The 18,767-nt window shown below is 43.3% G+C and overlaps 1 protein-coding gene across 5 annotated transcripts in view; it reads left to right on the top strand.

Moving 5' to 3' along the window:
• PDE5A (phosphodiesterase 5A) overlaps nt 1–18,767 on the top strand; it is a 959,918-nt gene that overhangs the window by 427,850 nt on the left and 513,301 nt on the right. For all 5 annotated transcript variants that reach the window (XM_069630677.1, XM_069630678.1, XM_069630675.1 and 2 more), the window contains exon 4: nt 16,598–16,669. In XM_069630677.1, coding sequence (XP_069486778.1) covers nt 16,598–16,669 — 72 coding nt within the window. The remainder of the gene's footprint in view (nt 1–16,597; nt 16,670–18,767) is intronic.

Below are 18,767 nucleotides of genomic sequence, written 5' to 3' on the forward strand. Positions count from 1 at the left end.
GGGGGCTCCTGCAGCACAAAGCAATTACCATTAACGTTAAAGCATTTCCTATCAGTTGTGATTTTACTCAGTAAAATGAAATCACCTGACTTTGTGTGTTTTACCACAGCGTGATAGCGTCTGCCAGGGATGGTAGTTTACCGACGATAGTAAATAAGGTATCATCTGTGGTTTTCCCACCGCGCTTGTACATCATGATGTCAAACATGCCAAATGTCCAGGTGAGATGTCTTCAGGTACAGAGATCACTTAGGAGGATTACAAAGTAAGGGGCTGCTTAAAAACCTTGACCTAGTGACTGGTGGCACCGCGTTGTACAATACTGTCCATTGCGCAAGACTGGCAGTGTTGGGCAGGGGCTACCACTGCCGTAAGTCTCCACGCGCAACACCAGCAGACGGCGAGGCAATGGCAGCCCATTCTCAAAAGCGAACACCCAGGCTCATGTCACTCACCCTCTTGGTGCGTGGTAATTACACCATAATATGGTCAGCTGGGTGTCTAGACATATGCATTGACACATGGTAATACCTTCAATGATTGGTGCAGTTATTAGGTCTTTTTTTTTCGGGCAAAAAAACTTCCCATTTGAAATTTTCTATCAAACCCAACCTTCTAATGGCAGGTATTTATGAGGGATATCGTTTTTGACATGTGGTTATATAAACATTCTTTAGAGAGAGGAACAAGGATTAGTGTATTGCAGAGCCAAGCCCTCCCTTACGTGCTGTCCTGCAGTGTAATAGCTTAGTTGTCCATGGCAACCCCAAAAGGGCTGTACACTTCCAGCTCTTGCGCATTATACTTATTTTCCTTGGCAAACAAAAGTCACATCTAACAAGCGATGTCTACCAAAAAAGGAAAGGTAATGTCAAAACAAATAAAAACACACTCCGGTTCAGCGCCAGCACGCCTAGTGAATACTCACATTGTAAAAAATGTCGCCAAACATCCTGTGCTGGACTTTGAGAAACACTGGCTCTGTGTTCCTGACAAGGCCATTTGAGGCAATTATCAGAGGTAGGAAAATATATAAGCCAGAAACCATGGAAGCATGGGGATTCTGGGGGGCTGAGGTGTGCATCAAGAGCAGCCTTGGAAAATGTTGGTAACCCAGCCCCAAGATTCCACCGAGGAAGTGCTTAACGTGTTGAATGACACGACCGCCTGAATGGTCCCCTCCCAGAAAGTCTTTGAAAAAAAGGACCTGGCACTGCTCCATGCCCAGGAAGGGGCCACAAAATGGAGAGGGCTGGTGTTATGTTTTGAGCTGGTCCTGGTTGTCTCACTGGCCATGAATGTATGCTTACAGAATGTTGGTGTATGGAGGATAACAGCTCAGGGGAATGTTGAATGAGTGTGATGCATGAGTGTTACAGGAATGTCAGTTGGGGGCCTGAGCAGGATGGATGAAGATGACCGGTGAAGTTGTGTATATATGTACTTATGTACAATAAAGTCACCTGGAATCCATCTTAACTCTGCAGCTGGTCTGTGAGTGGACTGTACACATCAATGGAGGGTATTTACAACAGCGGACAGTCCTAATAACGTCAAGAAAGATGTTCAGGGTGTAGATAGAATTCATCAACAGGCACGGCTATGCTTTAGAGGTACATATCATCAGGAGATACCCATTTGAGGTACCGGTATAGTGAGCGCTGGAAAGAGGGCAGTGGCATCAGTGAGAGACAGAGCGAGTGAACAAGCAGAGAGAGGAGTGAAGAGTGGTGGGAGCAGAAGAAAGTAGTGTGTGAAGTGGCAGAAGTTGGAAACATGAGAGAGCATCTGTGGAAGAGAAAGAGAACCAAGGACCTTGAATGGAAATTAGAGAGAAGAGAAAGAGCTGCAGAGTGGAAAGACCTGCTGGGCAGAATAGAGCACTGAGAAGGTGGTACAGAGTGGACAGACGTAGAAAGGAGAGGAGGCAGCATCGATTGCAGAGAATAGAATGACGGGGAGAGCAGAGAGTGGTGTCACAGACTGAGAGCATGCATAGAAACGTGTAATGGGGATCAGAGACCGGAAAAGGCATACAAGAGCAGAGAAATCTCAAGAGAAAGGTTAGAACCAGTGAGAGAAGTAATGAAAGAAGTATAAGGAGGGAAGCCAGGGGACTGAAACGCCAGAATCACCATGCTAGAAGAAGAGAAACTAGGAGGGCAGGTGAAGAGGGCCTGCTCATTGTAGGGTGTCGAAGAGGAGATGGTGGAGAGAGACGATAAAGCAGAAAGTGGGCTCGGTCAGGAAAATGAGAGTAAACGAGGACCTGAGAAAGAAGCACTTATCAATCCGGTACTGAAAGAAAACTGCTGTGAAAGAGTCAGTAGTGGAGCTCTTCCAGGCTCTCTGGGCCCAGTAAGATTGCACAAGGCATGGCCCAGTTGTGACCAGACCTGATGCAAGCCCGGCCCCCTTGAGTCCAGCAGTTGTTGAGGCCCGTCTAGAGATATTTCAGCAGAGTAGACCAACCAAGCCAAGAAAGAAGTGCAAGGGACAATTCAACCCCCATTGACTGTGAGTGACTTTAGTGAGTGGCTTCTGTTTGACTGCCAGGAGGCACTGCCCCAGGGAAGCGAGGGGTGGGCGGACGAGCTGTGATCCTCAAAAATGCTGGAATTGCTCTATTTTGATTTCTTCTGAGAATGGCTCTTTCATTTAACCATCCATCCCAAGGCATGGGCCCCAGCTGTGTTGCAATAATGCACCTGTTTGGTCCGTATTTATGGAGGTCCGAGCTTCCCCTTGATCCCTAGGCTTTGATAGTGCTTAATGAAAACAAAACATGAGTACACTAATAAAAATAGTGCATCAAAGGGTCCCTTTTATTGATATGATAGGTTATTTATAATGCGCTTAATACCCAGAGGTTTCTAGGCAATGATTCGGGGATGGAACCTGTGTTGTTCTGTGTTGTCTTGTTTCCAAGGCAAGGACGTTGCCCCTGAGCTATCCTCCCAAGGTTTTATAATTATTATTATAATTGTAATGCTTTTCGGTTTAGAAAACAAGGGAATATCTTACCCTTGCTGCAATTATCCTTAAACAATCTAATTAGTAAATCACTAGATATAAAAACCATCTTAAATATTGTGACTATTATACAACTGCTATGTACCTGTATACCCATGTCACCCTATCCATCCTGTCGCTTTATATACGTATGCCGCTATGTACGCCCCCTGTCCTGCTCTCATGCCTGGCTGCAAGCGCTTCACTGATAAACCACCATATCACACTACTAAGCTTACTCTCTCCTATACACCATCATTCAACTAATACACAGCTATGCTATGACACATTCGGCCTAGCTGTTCTCATACTAACATGACCCCACAAACACCTCATCATCCTAATAAAACACAGCTAGCTGAGCACATTTCGGCTAGCTTAGGCGTCTCCTCAGGCCTAACGCAGCCAGAACTCAGTCTGAGTGTCCACCCTCCAGACTGAACACATCCAACTGATTTCCTCAGCACCACACCTACCGCTATGAAGCAGCTATCATGCAACAACCACGCCAGCTGCACACATATCCGGTGCGCCCACGCACCATACCACATTCTCTCTCTCTACTGACTTGAACTGCAGTTCCCGAGGGTGTTCAACCTACCAGTGCTTTGAGGTCATACCAATGATACATAAGGCGCTATATAAATGGCAAGTAACATAACAGAACTATAATTATAATGGGATTATTGAGGCATTTGTTGCTTCACCTGGCATATGATGGTGGCATCTCAAAGAGTGCGACTTTGCCTTACATATAGTGAAGATGCCGGGTTTATTATTGAATTATTGGGTCATTTGAGGCAGCATTTGCGGTATGATGGAAGAACCTGCAAGCCTATAGCTTACACATGGTGAGTATTCTCGTTATATGAAGGCCTCATTGTTTCTTTTGAGGCCGCCCTTGACACATGACAGCCCAAACTTAATGTCCACCCGACTGGCAGGGAATGAAAGTCATTCGTAACCTGGGGTTCGTCCAGGGTGTGAATGGCTTTCCCAATTTTTCATCGGGAGATCCACACTGCTTGCGCAACTGATCTCCCGAGTATCTCTTCGTGGTTGCGAATATTGAGCATATCCAAATGAGTTGACACACTGCTCTCCTCGCTCCCTAGGACTCCATTATACCTTCTTTTGTCAGTGTTGCAAAACATTTTTGTATAAGTATTCTCCTTTGGCTCCCTTTGATTCGGTTCATAGACAGTCCCTTTCTAAGTGGGCCTTCACTGTTGGAAAGATGTCCCTTTAGCTTGTTAAATGGCTGCAAATTCACCTCACTCCTCCACATTCTGCCTCACTCCTTTGGCGTTTACTTTATTTTTTGAGACAGGGATATCTTTGCAATTCAGCTTCTGGTTTCCAGATATGGCCCGTATAGGTCAGTATCGCTCAGTATAGCTCAGTATAGGTCTGTATTAACGCTTGAGATTTGACGATTTCTTTCATCTGCCCCCATTCTGCTTTTTTTGGAGCTGTCCCCATTGTTGTTTCCACACTTAATAGTTTCTGTCGTGCTCTCAGATTTTAGATTCTGTATTCTTTGTTCCGTTTCTTTGAGAACTTGCAATCCCTTGCCAGGATATATGGCGAACGTAGGGCATTGACCCTTCTTTTTGTTTCACTTTTCAGAGATGAGTTATTCTCCTGGCACTTCAACTGCTAATGTGGCTTGGAGTTGCATTGTCCACCGTTTTCGACCAATGTTGCTTTGGTTGGCATGATAGGTCTAAATCTTACAGATGTGTGCCAGATTTTGCCTCTTCTTGGATGTCCTAATAATCTCCATAGCCTTCTACGAAGGTCCTCATTTGATGTGTCTTGTCTCCTTTCAATCCTCCACTCGAGGGTTAGACATTAAGGGCCTCATCACGGCTTTGGCGGTATCCCGGCAGTAATTGTGCCGGATTAGCGCCAAGGCAAATAGCGTTACCACAACTTGGTCCACTATTAGCGCCAGATCCCGAGTTGTGGTAAGGCGGTACTCCCTATTTTTAGTAGAGTCCATAGGACTCTATGGGGAATTAACGGTGCTATTAGCGCCGGTCAATTAGCGTTGTACTAATAGCACCGAAAATGGGCGGAAAGGGGAGGTTTTTACCTCGAGCAAAACCTCCCACTTTCCGCTCAAACTCAGGATTGGGTAGAGCGGTAATGCGGCAGTAATACCATTACCGCCGCATTTGTACTGCTATGCCCAACCCCTAATGAGGCCCTATGTCACTAACTAGGCGTCAGGGTCTTGCTCTGTCCTGCTGGCCGTATCCTCTAATCTATCCTAGGTTCTCCAACCCCTTCTTTTAAATAGGAGCTTTGGGGCTTGAAAGAAGTGCTTATGCGTGATCTTCACCTGTGTTCTTGTTATTTCGTGGGAGGCAGGAAGATCTGACTTAGAGGTTAGGGGTGCACCTGCAGTTGCAACACTCTGAAAAGTGTATGCGGTTGTTGCGTACCAGGAGTTCTAAAAGCAGGTGGTTCTCCCCAATCACTGCATCCAGCGTTGATTTCTGCAAAATTGTGATTGGAAAAATCTGCCATTTTCACAAGACCATACGTCACAGGAAGAGAGTTGCTTATAGTGGCAGCTGATTGGATCAGTGGAGAATATGGGCGTTTCCACTTCTTGTTGAATGCCCCTTCAAGGTGACATGCTGCAGGGGGCTGTGATGCTGTGGTACAGTCCCTACTGCGTATGAACAGAGATATCCAAAGCATTATTTCTCGGATGCCAAAGCACAACCAGGGGTGAAGCACCGGGGTCCTTCTGATGTAAGCTGTTGAGTAGTAACAATGGTGGTGATTTGCTGAATCGCCTGACATTGTGGTGTTATTTGTTCATCTGGGAAAGTTTGAGGTCCCATGGAGTAAAAAGTAGAGCCCTGCACTTTAGTGGAGTTGAATTTCTTTGAAGTAGGGGAGGGGTGCAGATCTTGAGGATGGAATACGAACAGTGGATAGCAATGAAAGAAAATTGAATGGATCAAGGTGAGGGCTAGAAAATGGGAAACAAAGAAAGTCATTCAAAGGAAATATAACTGTATTAAAAGTCAAATGAAGCGGAAATTAAATTAATTGAATACAAATGCATAAAATCAACATGGAATAAGAAGAGTGAGAAGGTGAGTTACAAGGAAAACAAAAAACTGCATGGCAGAAAGAATGTAGGGAAAGGAACAAGTTATGCAAAGAGATAAAAAGGAAAGATGAAAGCAATAAAGATAGAGGAAAAGACTGGAAAATATAAAACATTGAGCAAAGAAAAATGTCAAGAGGTTTGAGAATGTTAGGGTAACATCTCTGAAATGTAGAGAATTGAATGGCCCCCCCAACTCCACAAAATATGAATTTATAAAGCCAGTAATGCTGGCATTTGTATAGGCATTGCATAAGCATTGTGTGGGTGATAGGGTTGTGTATGGGCATATGCACAGTGTGTGGGCATGCGTGCATTATGGCTGTATGTGTAGTGTACGTTTGTATGCATTTTGTGGGTTTGAACATGTATGTACTGTGTGCGATGTGAAAGCATACGTTTGGGGGTATGGAACATGTGGCTAGATGTGTGCAGTGAAAAGGTGTGCATGCAATGTGTGGGTGTATGTGCAACGTGTAGTGTAAGTGATTACATGTACAGTTTGTGAGTGTAGTGTGTGGGTGTATGTGCAGCGTAATGCTTTCAGAAAATGAGAACTGACAATGTCATTAACAAAGCCAATGGGTTTGTCTTGTGAATAGGAATACATTCAGTAAATACTCCACTTTAAGGTAAACAATTGGTGGAATTAACACAACGAAATTACAGTGCATGGCAATTTTGCCAAAAATTCCCATGGAGTCCCATGGACTCCAAAAGTGGGGATTAACACATCCTTCCACCACTTGTAATCCCATTGTAAACCCACAGGACCAAGTGGCCCTAACAGTAAATGCGTTTGGCAGAGCATTTTGTGGAGTTACTGCTGAATTACCACAAAACTCGTAATGAGGCCCAGTGTGTTGAATTTTCATGTGTCAGGCTAGAGTATGGGTCTTCAAAGAACATGGGGGCCAGGAATCCCTGCCACCCTGTGAAGTAGGTTGTAAAAGAGGTAAATGTTGGATCGCCGCAACTCCCCAGACCTTCCCTACCCTTTTTTACCTCACCAACCTTACAGCCCCAGTATCAACCTGGCCAGTATTGGATAAGACCCCTACCCTCGGAGCGAAGGTTGCTGTTGCCCATGATGAGAGACAAAGTACTTATGGAGATAGAACAGACCCTACTAATATCCCTGCAGAAAGTGTCTCTTATAAACAACAGAAAAAAATGACTGGCTGATTTTAGAAAGACGAGGGACGTCCATGAAGGACGTCATCATCCCGCATTGTTTTGGACCACGACCGAGGGGTCCACTGAGTTTATCAGTGATAAGAAAAAAGGAGATAAGAGGGTTGGCCTGGTGCACATTTCTAGGGAGGCTCCTTCGTTGTTGAATGAGGATAAACCAAGAAGGTCCTCGGCAGCCTGTGAAAGGGGTACGCTCAACAGCTAATAGGCCCATCCCGATCCTGCAAAGGATCTTAAAGGGCCAGATGACTGACCTACTTCCTGCAATGCAAGGTCCAGCATTACTAGTGTCAATGGAATCTATGACAAGAAACTGATGAGTGACATCAAAACAAGAAGGACATCTCAATCAAGAAAGAATAACACATCACTTACACATCCAAAGCCTGTGAGCAACTATTTGTTTCCCAGCAGGACGTCAGAGCTTGTTCTGTTGTTCTGAACCTTCACTTGTTTACCCCAGTAAAGCCTAAGCCCTTTTTTCCTGTTGTTATGGTAAAGACCCTTGTAACATGGAGCTTATCTGTTGATCCCTCAGCCTGTGGCAACAGCCAGTCTCTTGCCTCAGATGGTAAATTTAAATGTTTGTGCACTGTCTCTCCATCATGAAGGGGTGGCCAGATTTATCTGCAGAGTCCCTCTGTGCCTCAAAGATGTACAGCGGTGCCTTTCTACCCTTCAGATTGTGAGCAGGGTTGGAGACTGCATTCTTGAAGACAGGATGGGTGTTGCATTGTAAAAAGGTGGGAGTGGGTTGCTACCAGGATGAAGGAGGCATTACTAGTAGACATAGTGAACACATTTCTGTTTCCGGGGGTGTGTAGAAGTCTTTTTAGTATGTCTACTAATTATAATATATGTGCAAAAATTAATGTACACATGTTGACCCTTATAAAAGTAATGAGTAGTTATTAAGCGTGCAGTTACAATGGCCCCACATACCTAGCAATTAGTTTATATGTTCATAAAATGTCTTCAATTTAGTATTTTCAGACAGATAACATCACTAATAGAAACAGTGTGCTGAGGTGTTTTACACTGTCTTTTAATTAACTTTATCACATGTTTTACCCAGCCAGCCATAAGGCCTGTAGGCAAGGATATGTGCCACATGGTTGAAGACAGCGGTTTGTCAGACCAGAGGACGCATGGTAAAGCCCAGAGAGGGCATGGTTAAAGACGAGAGGTTTGGTCGAGGCCAGAGCACGTGGTCAAAGACTTGCGAGGCATGGTTGAAGACAGGGGATGGTTAAAGACAACAATAGGGGGTACAGAAGTACACAATGGTCGAAGTGTAGGGATTACCTTACAAAGATTTGAAATTATCTGAAAACATGTACAAAAATAACACTATCCACTTATATGCCAAGGACATGGCTGACCACATACTGTGCTAGCACTATGGGTTGCCAAAGATTTAGGTGACCATGTCCTTGCCACATGTACTGTAATAGCACATGTGTCAATGCAGGAGGAATCACACAAGCATGAAAGAGGTCAAGCATACCTAATGTTATGTTATTGTGATTTATGCCGCACACCGCTGCCAGTTTTATGGTCTCCAGGTGCGCTGGCAGATCTGAAAAGGAAGGAGGGCAGAGGGGCTTAGTTAGTGGGATAGAGAGGAAAATCACTAGAGAGCTTTGGTGTGCTCTTGGTAACATCAGTTGGGAAAAAACGGTCATTGTGTGCTGGGTTTGTTTTCAGTTGATACGGGTTAGATGTGTCTGTTGTAGGAGTGTGTGGGATGATAAGTGTAATTGGTTAAGTTTTCTATAGTGTGTTATGTTTAGTTGGTTGTTGCTGAGTGTGCATTTTGTGATGGTTGTAGGCTTCTGCTGTGGTAGAGGTATGTGTGTGTTTTGTTTGATGTTTGATGCTGACTATGGAGGATATTTTTAGTAGGGTTGGTTAGTGATGTTAGTAGTCTGTGCCCTTCTGTGCAGTGGTTTTATGTTGGTCTGGCAGTGTTCATATTTTTCTATGCTGGTTTGTGTTAAAATGCTTTATTTCATTGGGACATCCAGGTGTCGGTTTGTTAGATTTCAGTTGTTTTGGGGAGGTTCTCTTGGGGAGGTCTATTCCAATATGTTGGATGTTTTAAAAATACATGTTTTTAGCACTTTTCTGAATTTTAGCTGGTCTTCTGTTCATATTCTTTCTCCAGCAAGTTCCAAAGATTTGCCAAGATGTAGGAGAATGCTGATCCACCAAATGTCTGCTTTAAGTATTGTGGATCTTAGTGTTCGGTTTGGTCTGTAGATGGAGATTTTTCCCTGTATGAATTCCGCTCTTTGGCCATGGATTGCTCTGTGGGTTATGCAGCGAGATTTGAAGAACATTATTTTGTTCTCTGTTAGCCAATGTAGCATCCTCAGAGCTCATGGAATATGTTCTCTCTTAGCGAGTTTGAGGAGTAGTCTTGCTGCTACCTTCTGCATTCACTGTAGTTTTTTGATAAGGTGGTCCGGCAATCCGAGATAGATGCTCTTGGCGTTGTCTATGCTGACATGACAAGGGAGATGATGGTGAGTGTTCTACGTGGGAATGTGAAAGGTACTATCAGTTTGATTGTGTGCAGGTGGAAGAAGCACTACACTACTGTGTTCAATTGTGGTTCGAGTGTTAAGTCGCTGTCCGTTAATGTTCGGAGGTTTATAACCACTTTGGATGGTTCTGGTAGATTTCTCTGTTTCATAGGCCATGGATTGTGATGTTGGTTGGCCGGGACATTCAGCATGATCATCATTTCTGTTTTGTCCTGGTTGAGTTTAAGGCTGTTGGTACTCATCCAATGGTTGATTTCTGTGAGGCAGTTGGTAAGGGTTGGGTATTGTTCTCCGCTAGAGTTGCTTTTGTAGATTATGTGTGTGTCATCTGCATAAGTGTAGCAAGTGAGGCCATGTCCTTTGATGAGGTTGGTGGCAGGGGTCATGTAAATGTTGAAAAAACGTGGTTTATATGAAGGAGCTTCGTGGAACTCTGCAGGTTGTTGTGCTAGGTGCTGAGTTGAAGGAGTTCAGCCACGATAGTTCTATTCTTTCTGCTAGGAAGGATTTTAACCATAGTAACGCTTTGTTGCTGATTCCTATTTCTTCTAATCTTTTATGAGTGTTTCGTGGTGGACTGTGTGTAAGGCTGCTGATAGGTTTAGTAGTATTAGTGCCAATGTGACGTTGGAGCCTGCATTGGTCTTTAGATCATCCCATTTAGATAGTAATGCTGGTTCTGTTCCTCGCATGGGTCTGAAGTAGACTTGTGCCTGGTCTAGTATACCATTGTTTTCTGCATGTTCCAGAATGTGTTCATAAATGTAGCTTTCTAGGAGTTTTACTGGGTGTGAAATGTTTACAATTGGTCGGTAGTTGATTAGTTCTTCCCTGTTTCCCGATGGGTCTCTAAGGAGTGGCTTGATGTGTGCCGATTTGAAGGCTCGTGGCACATTTTCTGTTGCTAGTGAATGGCTTAAGAGGTTGCAGCAGCATTCTGCCCGTGTTTTTTATGGGTCTGGATGGTTTTGTACGTGTCTGGTGGGCAAGGATCTGCAGGCAAGCCAACTCTGCGGCCTTTGTTCACTAGGCTCCCACATTTTTCTGTGAAATTGGTGAGTACATGTTTAGTCTTGTAGTTGGTCCCAGCATTGGCTGGTTAAGGGAGCTATTGGTGTTTTTGGGCATGCACTTGTTGACCTGCTGGATGTTTGTGATTTGGTTTTTGAAGTGGTCTGCAAGGTCATCACAAAGTGTTTGTGAGGTCGTGCTGTTGTATGCAGTTGGATTTCTTAGGTCATTGATTATGTTGAACATCTCTTTTTGGGTGTTAGTTGTATGTGTGATACGTTTGTTGTCATATTTATTTGCTTTGAGTATTTTGGCTTGGTATAGTGGTACCTGTCTTTGGAATGTGATTTGTTTTCTGTTGATCGTAGTTCTTCCTCCATTCGTATTCCAGTTTTCTGTTAGTTTTCTTCAGGGCTCTGAGGTGGGGTGTGACACATCTTGCCATTGTTTTCTTTAGCGAAGGGGTGAACAGTATTTCCAGTGCAACATCATCTAGTGTTTTTGTGATCCATTAATGCCCAAAACACCAATCCCCAAGACCCACACAAAACATACCTCTCAGATGTCACATACAAAATAGATTAGAAAGACTTGCTGCCCAAACAAACACTACTCTTCAAGCCTCACCCCTTCACCACACTATCGATTATACAAGCGTACGGTTATGCACACCAATTGAAGTCACTAAAATATTCAGTCTCATGCTAATCCTCCCTGTTTAACACATTTTCATTGGGTAATTGCAAGCATGTATTCTAAAACAGCCCATATTATCACAGGCCATTTATTAATGTATCCAGCACCTTCTTACTGTCGATTAGCAAACATTGCCTTAAGCAACTCCTTACTGGTTTACAGGGGGAAAGAATAAACATAATTTCCACACCTAGCAATGCATGCCATATTGCTATTCCAACCACAGCTTCTTTTTTCCACTTCTCTTTTCTCCTCTTACTATCCAGCATTATTTTGGCAAGGGGGTGGGACGAGCACCACAAAGTGAGAGAAAACCAAACAGAATATTGCAAGCGACCTCAGAGTTCCTGCAAAAACACACAACATATAACCTAATTAGGAACTCCTCAGTGACTAGCAGTATCCTTATGCAAATGGTTAGGGCTATCTATTTGAATGCCTGTACCAAATATCTTCATTACTATCCAGCTGTGGCATCACTGTTCATCTATAATAAGAAAAAAAAAACATCACTGTACAACTGTAAATAGTAATTACAATTGAGTTCTGATGCCAGTGTGAAAGGAAGCTCTCTTAGCGTGTTTTCATTTGCCACTAAAACAATTAAAGCTGTGCCTGGCTTTTCTGATTTCATTTTGTTTTCCTCAAAATTCATTTTCTATGACTTTTCTCAGTTATTGGTTGACAAGGAAGCATGCATAGTAAAACAGGTGTGTTTGTACACTGTCCCTTTTCCACCAGGGAACATCAAGGCACTGTAGATAGATGTTTATTGTTACCAAACTCAGTGGTACTCATGTTATCAACATTGGAAAGTGGAGGGGCAGAGTGAACCAACTTGGATTCAAACCTGTGATGCTAAGATCAAACACAGATGTTTTCAGGGATGCAGTTGTCCACTGAGCAAGTGGCCAGGTGTAAGTAGTCCTCTCATATTTCTTCTGTCATTCAAGCATGCTTTTTCATCTCCCATGTCTTTGGAGAGCTCTACTTCCTTTTTAGTTTTAGCTATTAGGTACCGCTTGCGCCACCTATAGGCCACAACTATTGCAGTAGAGTACAGATATGGAGAAACGGAATATGAGGTGGGACAAAAAGCTTGTAGGTGTTGTTTGGTTATTTGCCCACTTATGGAGTGCCCATGACCCTGCTAATCCCTATGGCAATTTCCAACCAGTTGCTGCCCCACCCCACCCAACACACCTCCTCATGGGAATTCTTTGAGCTCCCTTTACTCACGCCTTACTATCAAACCTTGCACTTGACATGCCTGTCAGTGTTCTTTTCAAAGCAGTCTTCAGAGAGTTAATAGCTTAATTCGATTTGTAAATGTACCACATGTGTAATTAAAATGTCTTACGAGGTCTGTTTTCAGCCACTTGATTTATAAGCACTATGTGTGTCCTTCACTGAAGTACTGCTAAAAACAAGCATTGGCAAAGACAACAGTTTTGTCTTGTGTATACGTTTTAGTTATTTTCCAAGCACTGCTATTGGATGCCCAGATACTCGCATGTTTCTGCACCTACTACCATCAATGCCCAGTTAATACCACTACGGCAGTGCCTGGCAGGTGCCTTTCCCATGCCTACACTTAAGCCGAAACAAAACTTGTTTTCCTTGTCAGCTAAGATTCCACTAATCAACAACCTTAAAACCAGCATACTTTTGTTTTTATAGATTAAAACATTGTAATGAATTGTCTGATACATCACCTCAAGTAAATATATTCTTGGTTACAGATGAAGACTTCAGAATAAGATCATCAGCTACCGTTTGCACATGGAATTAATAATCACAGCTGCAAAGTATGAACGTTACTCAATGCGAAGTAGTAAAATATGTAGAGTTTAAAAGAGAAAGTAAAATATATCTATGAAAGAACATTGATTTCACATTTTACATCCACCCAACAATCAAAACAATGCATCAAAAAATAGTTTAAGTATTTCTATCCATGCAAACATCAATTTCACAGCCACCAAATTTTATTCCATTCATCGGTTGACATGCTCGCTCAGCAACTTCTAGGCACTCATATTTAACAACGCCAGAACCCTTGGATTTGACATTCTCCATCTTGATGTCAGCATAGATCACATGACCACATTCGCTAACTGCGTCTTTATTTGCCATATCCAATAGACCTGACTATTGTAATTTCCTTTTTTCAGCCTCCCTAAGTCATCTTCCAATCCTCTACAACATTTTCAGAATACTTCTGCCGGACTCCTACTGGGTCTGAAGTTATCATGCTTTCCTTGCTATTCACTCTCTGCTTTGGCCTCCTTTCAGCCAGCAAGTTAAGGTCAGAACTCCATGTCTCATTAATAACACTCTCCACTCTAACAGCCAAAAAAAAGTTTGCATTAAAGCTTCATCGCTACTTTACTAACCAACATCTCCTCCTCCTCTCTCTGCTACACTACTCTTTCTGCTCCTTTTTGCACCTTGCTGACACTCCATCCTGCTCATCTCTACCCTGTGACCAACAATGCGCCTTCTCCTTGTCTTTTCTCGCCCCTCCTCCTTTCCATATCTAACCTCTTCCTTCTAGTTTGCTTGCTCTGCTCCCATGATATATCTCCAAAACTCCTGAAAAATACACTCTTCTCCTCCCGTCTGTTATCTCCATTCTCTTTTCTTCATCTTCCTCCTTCCCCTCCTTCAGTTTCTCTCTTGCCAGCCACCTTACTCTGTGTAGAATTATTCTTCATCTTTCCAGCTTTCCCCCTTACTCTCCATCTCACCCTTACTTTTCATCACCTCCTTCCTCTCCTCTTCTTTCTTGTGTTCTCCCTCTCCAGACTCCTTCCTTCGGCTCCAAATGACTCTCCTGCTGCTCTTGTCTCCAACCTGCTCTAAAGCCACTCCTCATCTGACTCCAAACCCCCACCACTGCCTAAACTACAGTGGTCCATTTGGGTACCTAGCCACGCCCCCTTGAGGCCGCCCAGGTTTCACCGTATTTTGGATCACCTGTTTGTTCGTTGTGCAAAGGGATTGTTGTGTTTGAAAATGGAAGTTGTTCTCCCTTGGTCCCTGCCTTTAACTAGTAAGAGTCTTCATAAATACCAACCGCCATCTTTTAGAGCAACCACATGCATGTGCAGAGCGTGACAGGCATAGCAGAGCTCTGCTCATCTCAGTTGCTACACCCAGCGAGTCCCGACCACTAATGTGGTTCGGAAGGCTGTAGCTTTTTCAATGTAAGATCTCTCGCGTGTGCTGTCTGTGTGATTCAGTATTTCCACCGCAGAGCCGGCTCAAGGGCCGATCAAGTGGTGCAGAGGCACAGGGGCGCTGCAGATAAAAGGGCGCCGCCAGTTCACACAATGTAAAGTGTCATGTAAGTTACATGACACTTTACATTGTGTGAGCTAGTGGAAAAAACGCACACAGGGCGCTGGTAGACCTGGGGCCAACACTGTTCTAAAGCTGTTCACGCCTTTCCCTGACACTAGCACCACTCGGATCACTCGGTCAGGAATTTGAGGCTTATCCATCTCCAGTATCCCTAATGGTACCAGGCCAGGAGTTGCGTTTGTCACACCCGAACTTCCCGGGTGGAGAGGTGGGTTTTGATACACGGACAGTTACACCGAAGTGGTGTTAAAATATGTATTCTCTTTGTCTTTTCCTTTGAAGAGATAGGGCCATTTTCTTGCTCGTGGTGGCGAGCTCCTGCCAACTTACTGAGGCATGGCCGGTGTAGGAGCGAGAATCCGCCTTCCACTATTCCCGGGCCCGGCATCATCTAGGGGGTGTGGAGGTATTAGCATACTCGATAGAAAAACATTTGACCTTTTCTATTTGACCACATTTTTGTGATCGTTTTTTCGGTCAAATTAAATTAAATGAATATACGAGGAGGGGTAAGGGAATAGTTTGAGGTGGGGTGTGGGGGAGGTTGCGGGGGGTTTTCACCAAAAAAACAACCAAAACAAAAGAGGTGAAATTGGAAAAGGTCAAATATTTTCGACCAAGTAGTCCTAGACCGGGTGTGGCTAACCAGCCACCCTGGCCGCTTCAACCTTTACCCCATCCCTCTTAATGCAAGTGAGCCAAACCATAAAGCTCTACATATACTTAGCATGAAAAATGTTGCAATCTTTACAGTAATTGTGTTAGTAAAGAAACTGAAATGTTTGTGGTAGGACGCCACCTCTTTGTTTCCATAGTTAATAGCTCTTAAGTCCTCCCACTTCCCTTGAGCAGTCCCTTCCGTTATTCAACCTTTACCCCAAGGCAGGAGAGTGCCTCACAGTGATTTATAACATGAGATCAGGAATTTATCTGAATGTGTCAACTTATTTCAAACCAGCTTTATACATGCATTTTGTTAAACCCCTTAAGAAAATCTTTCCAAAACATTACCATCTGTATATCGGTGTGTTTTGTCCAACCAAACAGGTTCTACATTGATTTTGCACCAACTGGGATATCCTTGCATCAGAGCAGGCCAGATAAGAAGTATTAAAGGGGGGATGGTGTGACCATGCATGATAAGGAATAGACTATTCCCTACCGTATGAAAGAAGAACCTTGGAAGCCACCTCGATGCGGATGACCTTATGCACGCACTTCATCTGTGGCCTCTTGCTTTCATTTGATCACAGAACTCCTCAGTGACTTGCAACATCCTTAGTCCGTATATTAGAGAATACTTTAGCCCATATGTAATGTACTGTTATATTGTGCTGTGTATTCCTTATTCTTCACTGGAAATGTTGTAGTATATACATGTGTGCTCCTGTTTATCACGGGGTTACCCCTTGTTCTGCCACATGTGCTTTGTAAGTTAAATCTTACAAAGTACATGGTGTGGCCTGCCGCGTTGCTCGTAAAACCTAAATCAGGTAGCTCATCCAGGCAGCACATTGACCTTTACTGTGCTTTTTAGAGTAGAGAACCCTCTAAAATGTGGCCTACTAGCGGCTGGTCAGGACAGTGGCCCTGATGGATAGGAAACAGGCTGACTCTTCTTTTCTTTCTATTCCAACAGGTTGTTGGTGTGGCACAAGCCATCAATAAGAAGTCGGGAAGCAGCGGAACCTTCACGGAACAAGATGAAAAGGTACAGTGTGTCCTCTCTACTCCGCAGTGTTTCATTGTCAGCGGAGGAGGCGAGAGAAGAGGACATCATTTATTATGATGTCATAGAAACCACCGGTGGCTAAACAACACCTAATAAAATAGAATTCACACTGTTCTTTTGCAGCTGACAGGTTTATGTACTATGACACCCATGACCCCTCCCCGATGACTATGCTCTCTGGGCCTGGTAGGGTTGTGCAATAAAAAAACACTTGCCAAAGCGTGCTGCCCTCTGCCTTAAAAGCACATACTTGTTTTAACGGTATCCAGTGATTTAAACGAAACATTTCACAGAATGACTTTATAACGAAACAATTCATAGAAAAAAACCTCAAATAAAAAAAATATATAAATATGTGGGAGTGGGGTCAGGGGTTAAAATGGGTCGGGATGGGGCTCGAGTGGGATTAAAATCATGGGGAAACAGGGAGTTTGGAAGGCCCCTCCAAATAAACACATTAAAAATGTTTGATATTTTTGCCTTATAAATGTTTCGTTAAAAATCGATTCTCTGAAAAATATTTTTTTTAAATCACATAGAACCGATTTTAACACGTCCATTTTCTCTATATTATTTTGCAAGACCCACATTTGTTGGCCTGTTTTAACTATTCCAGAAATAGCCATGACAATGCAATGGTAGAAACATAGCAAGACGGCCCCCATGTGGGTGAGGAGTCAATGCATTTAATGAAGAAGCCGTTAGCGTAGGCAGCTCAGGGGCTTCTAATGCAAGACATGCTGAGTGTGGCAAATGGGTGTCTAAGGCGCAGCCCAGGTATTGTCCTGACCGTGGTGTCCGATGCTCACAGCTGCTTCACCTGAGCTAATTTGGGCCTCGGCCCAGTGCTCCAGATGAGATTTGGAAGTGGGAGTATTTTACACCATGTTTTTTAAAGCTGGAAGTAAAAAATATTTTTTTTAAGGAGTAAACATGTTATTTCAATTCCCAAGGGGATTATTTTATAAGCGAGTAAAAATATGTTTTAACTGAAAAACTGAAATATTTTTATAACAATGATTTCCGTACACCTAGTTATTCATGCACATTAAAAGTTACATGTTTTATTCTTCCAATCAGGCAGTAATAATAGTAGCTTCTTCCTGTGGTACTACACGCACTAGTGGTCTAAACATATCCATCGGGCTGTGTGGGTGAAAAAAAAGGCACCATTTTCTACGTGTCAGTTTACTATTTTTTGTTGGGAGTATTTGTACCCCTTAGTTTTATTTTTTGGGATTATTTGCCTATTTTTAGGGAGTAAAAGTATTTTTGGGGAGTAAAAGTGACTGATTCACCGCTTATCTGTAGGGCTGCATGAACCACTGCAATATTCAGTTCTATGCACATTGGACTGTAAGTACCAGCCAGTGGGAAGGAGCTGCCTTATTTAAATGTGGTTATGTCGTCATGTACCAGTATCTATTTCTAGTGCATCAGAAACTACAATGAACACGATCGTGACTGCAAAGAGCATTGAAAAAGACTTTGCCATATTCACTGGTCACATGGCCAAAGGTTATCAACAGTGCCAAAATAAGCTGTTTATGTATAGATTCGTGTAAGTCAATTTGAAATGCAGAATGTGGGTACTGCGGGAAAAACGTAAAGTTAAGGGGCCTCGAGTACGGTGGTAGGGGAAAAATGGTGGTAATGCAGTGGCATTACTGCTGCATTAATGCACTGCCGTACTACAGCTTTGGTGATAGGTGAGATTTCCCACCAACAAAATTCCACCTAACTGCCAAAAAACAATAAAATCAGCAGGTTTCCCGCCGGTGCCAATTCTGCTAAAATCCCCATGGGGACTTAGACCACCTACCACCACTTTTAATTCCGAGGTAAATCTACACGACCATGTGACAGTAACAGTAATGCCGTTTGGCAGATTTACCAGCTAAATACCGCCAAACTTGTAATGAGGCAAAAGGTTTTTCTTTCTTGCTAAAAGCACATTCCTGCCAAAGTGAGGCTTTGCTTGAAATGTAGCAATTTGACAGCTTCACAAACTAGCAAACTAGCAGAATAAAAAGATAATCGTTATGAAAAGACAGAAGTTGATAGTTGTAAAAAAAAC

Source organism: Ambystoma mexicanum, chromosome 6q (genome assembly GCF_040938575.1).
Source record: "Ambystoma mexicanum isolate Mex_15411 chromosome 6q, UKY_AmexF1_1, whole genome shotgun sequence".
NCBI classification, from domain to species: Eukaryota; Metazoa; Chordata; class Amphibia; order Caudata; family Ambystomatidae; genus Ambystoma; species Ambystoma mexicanum.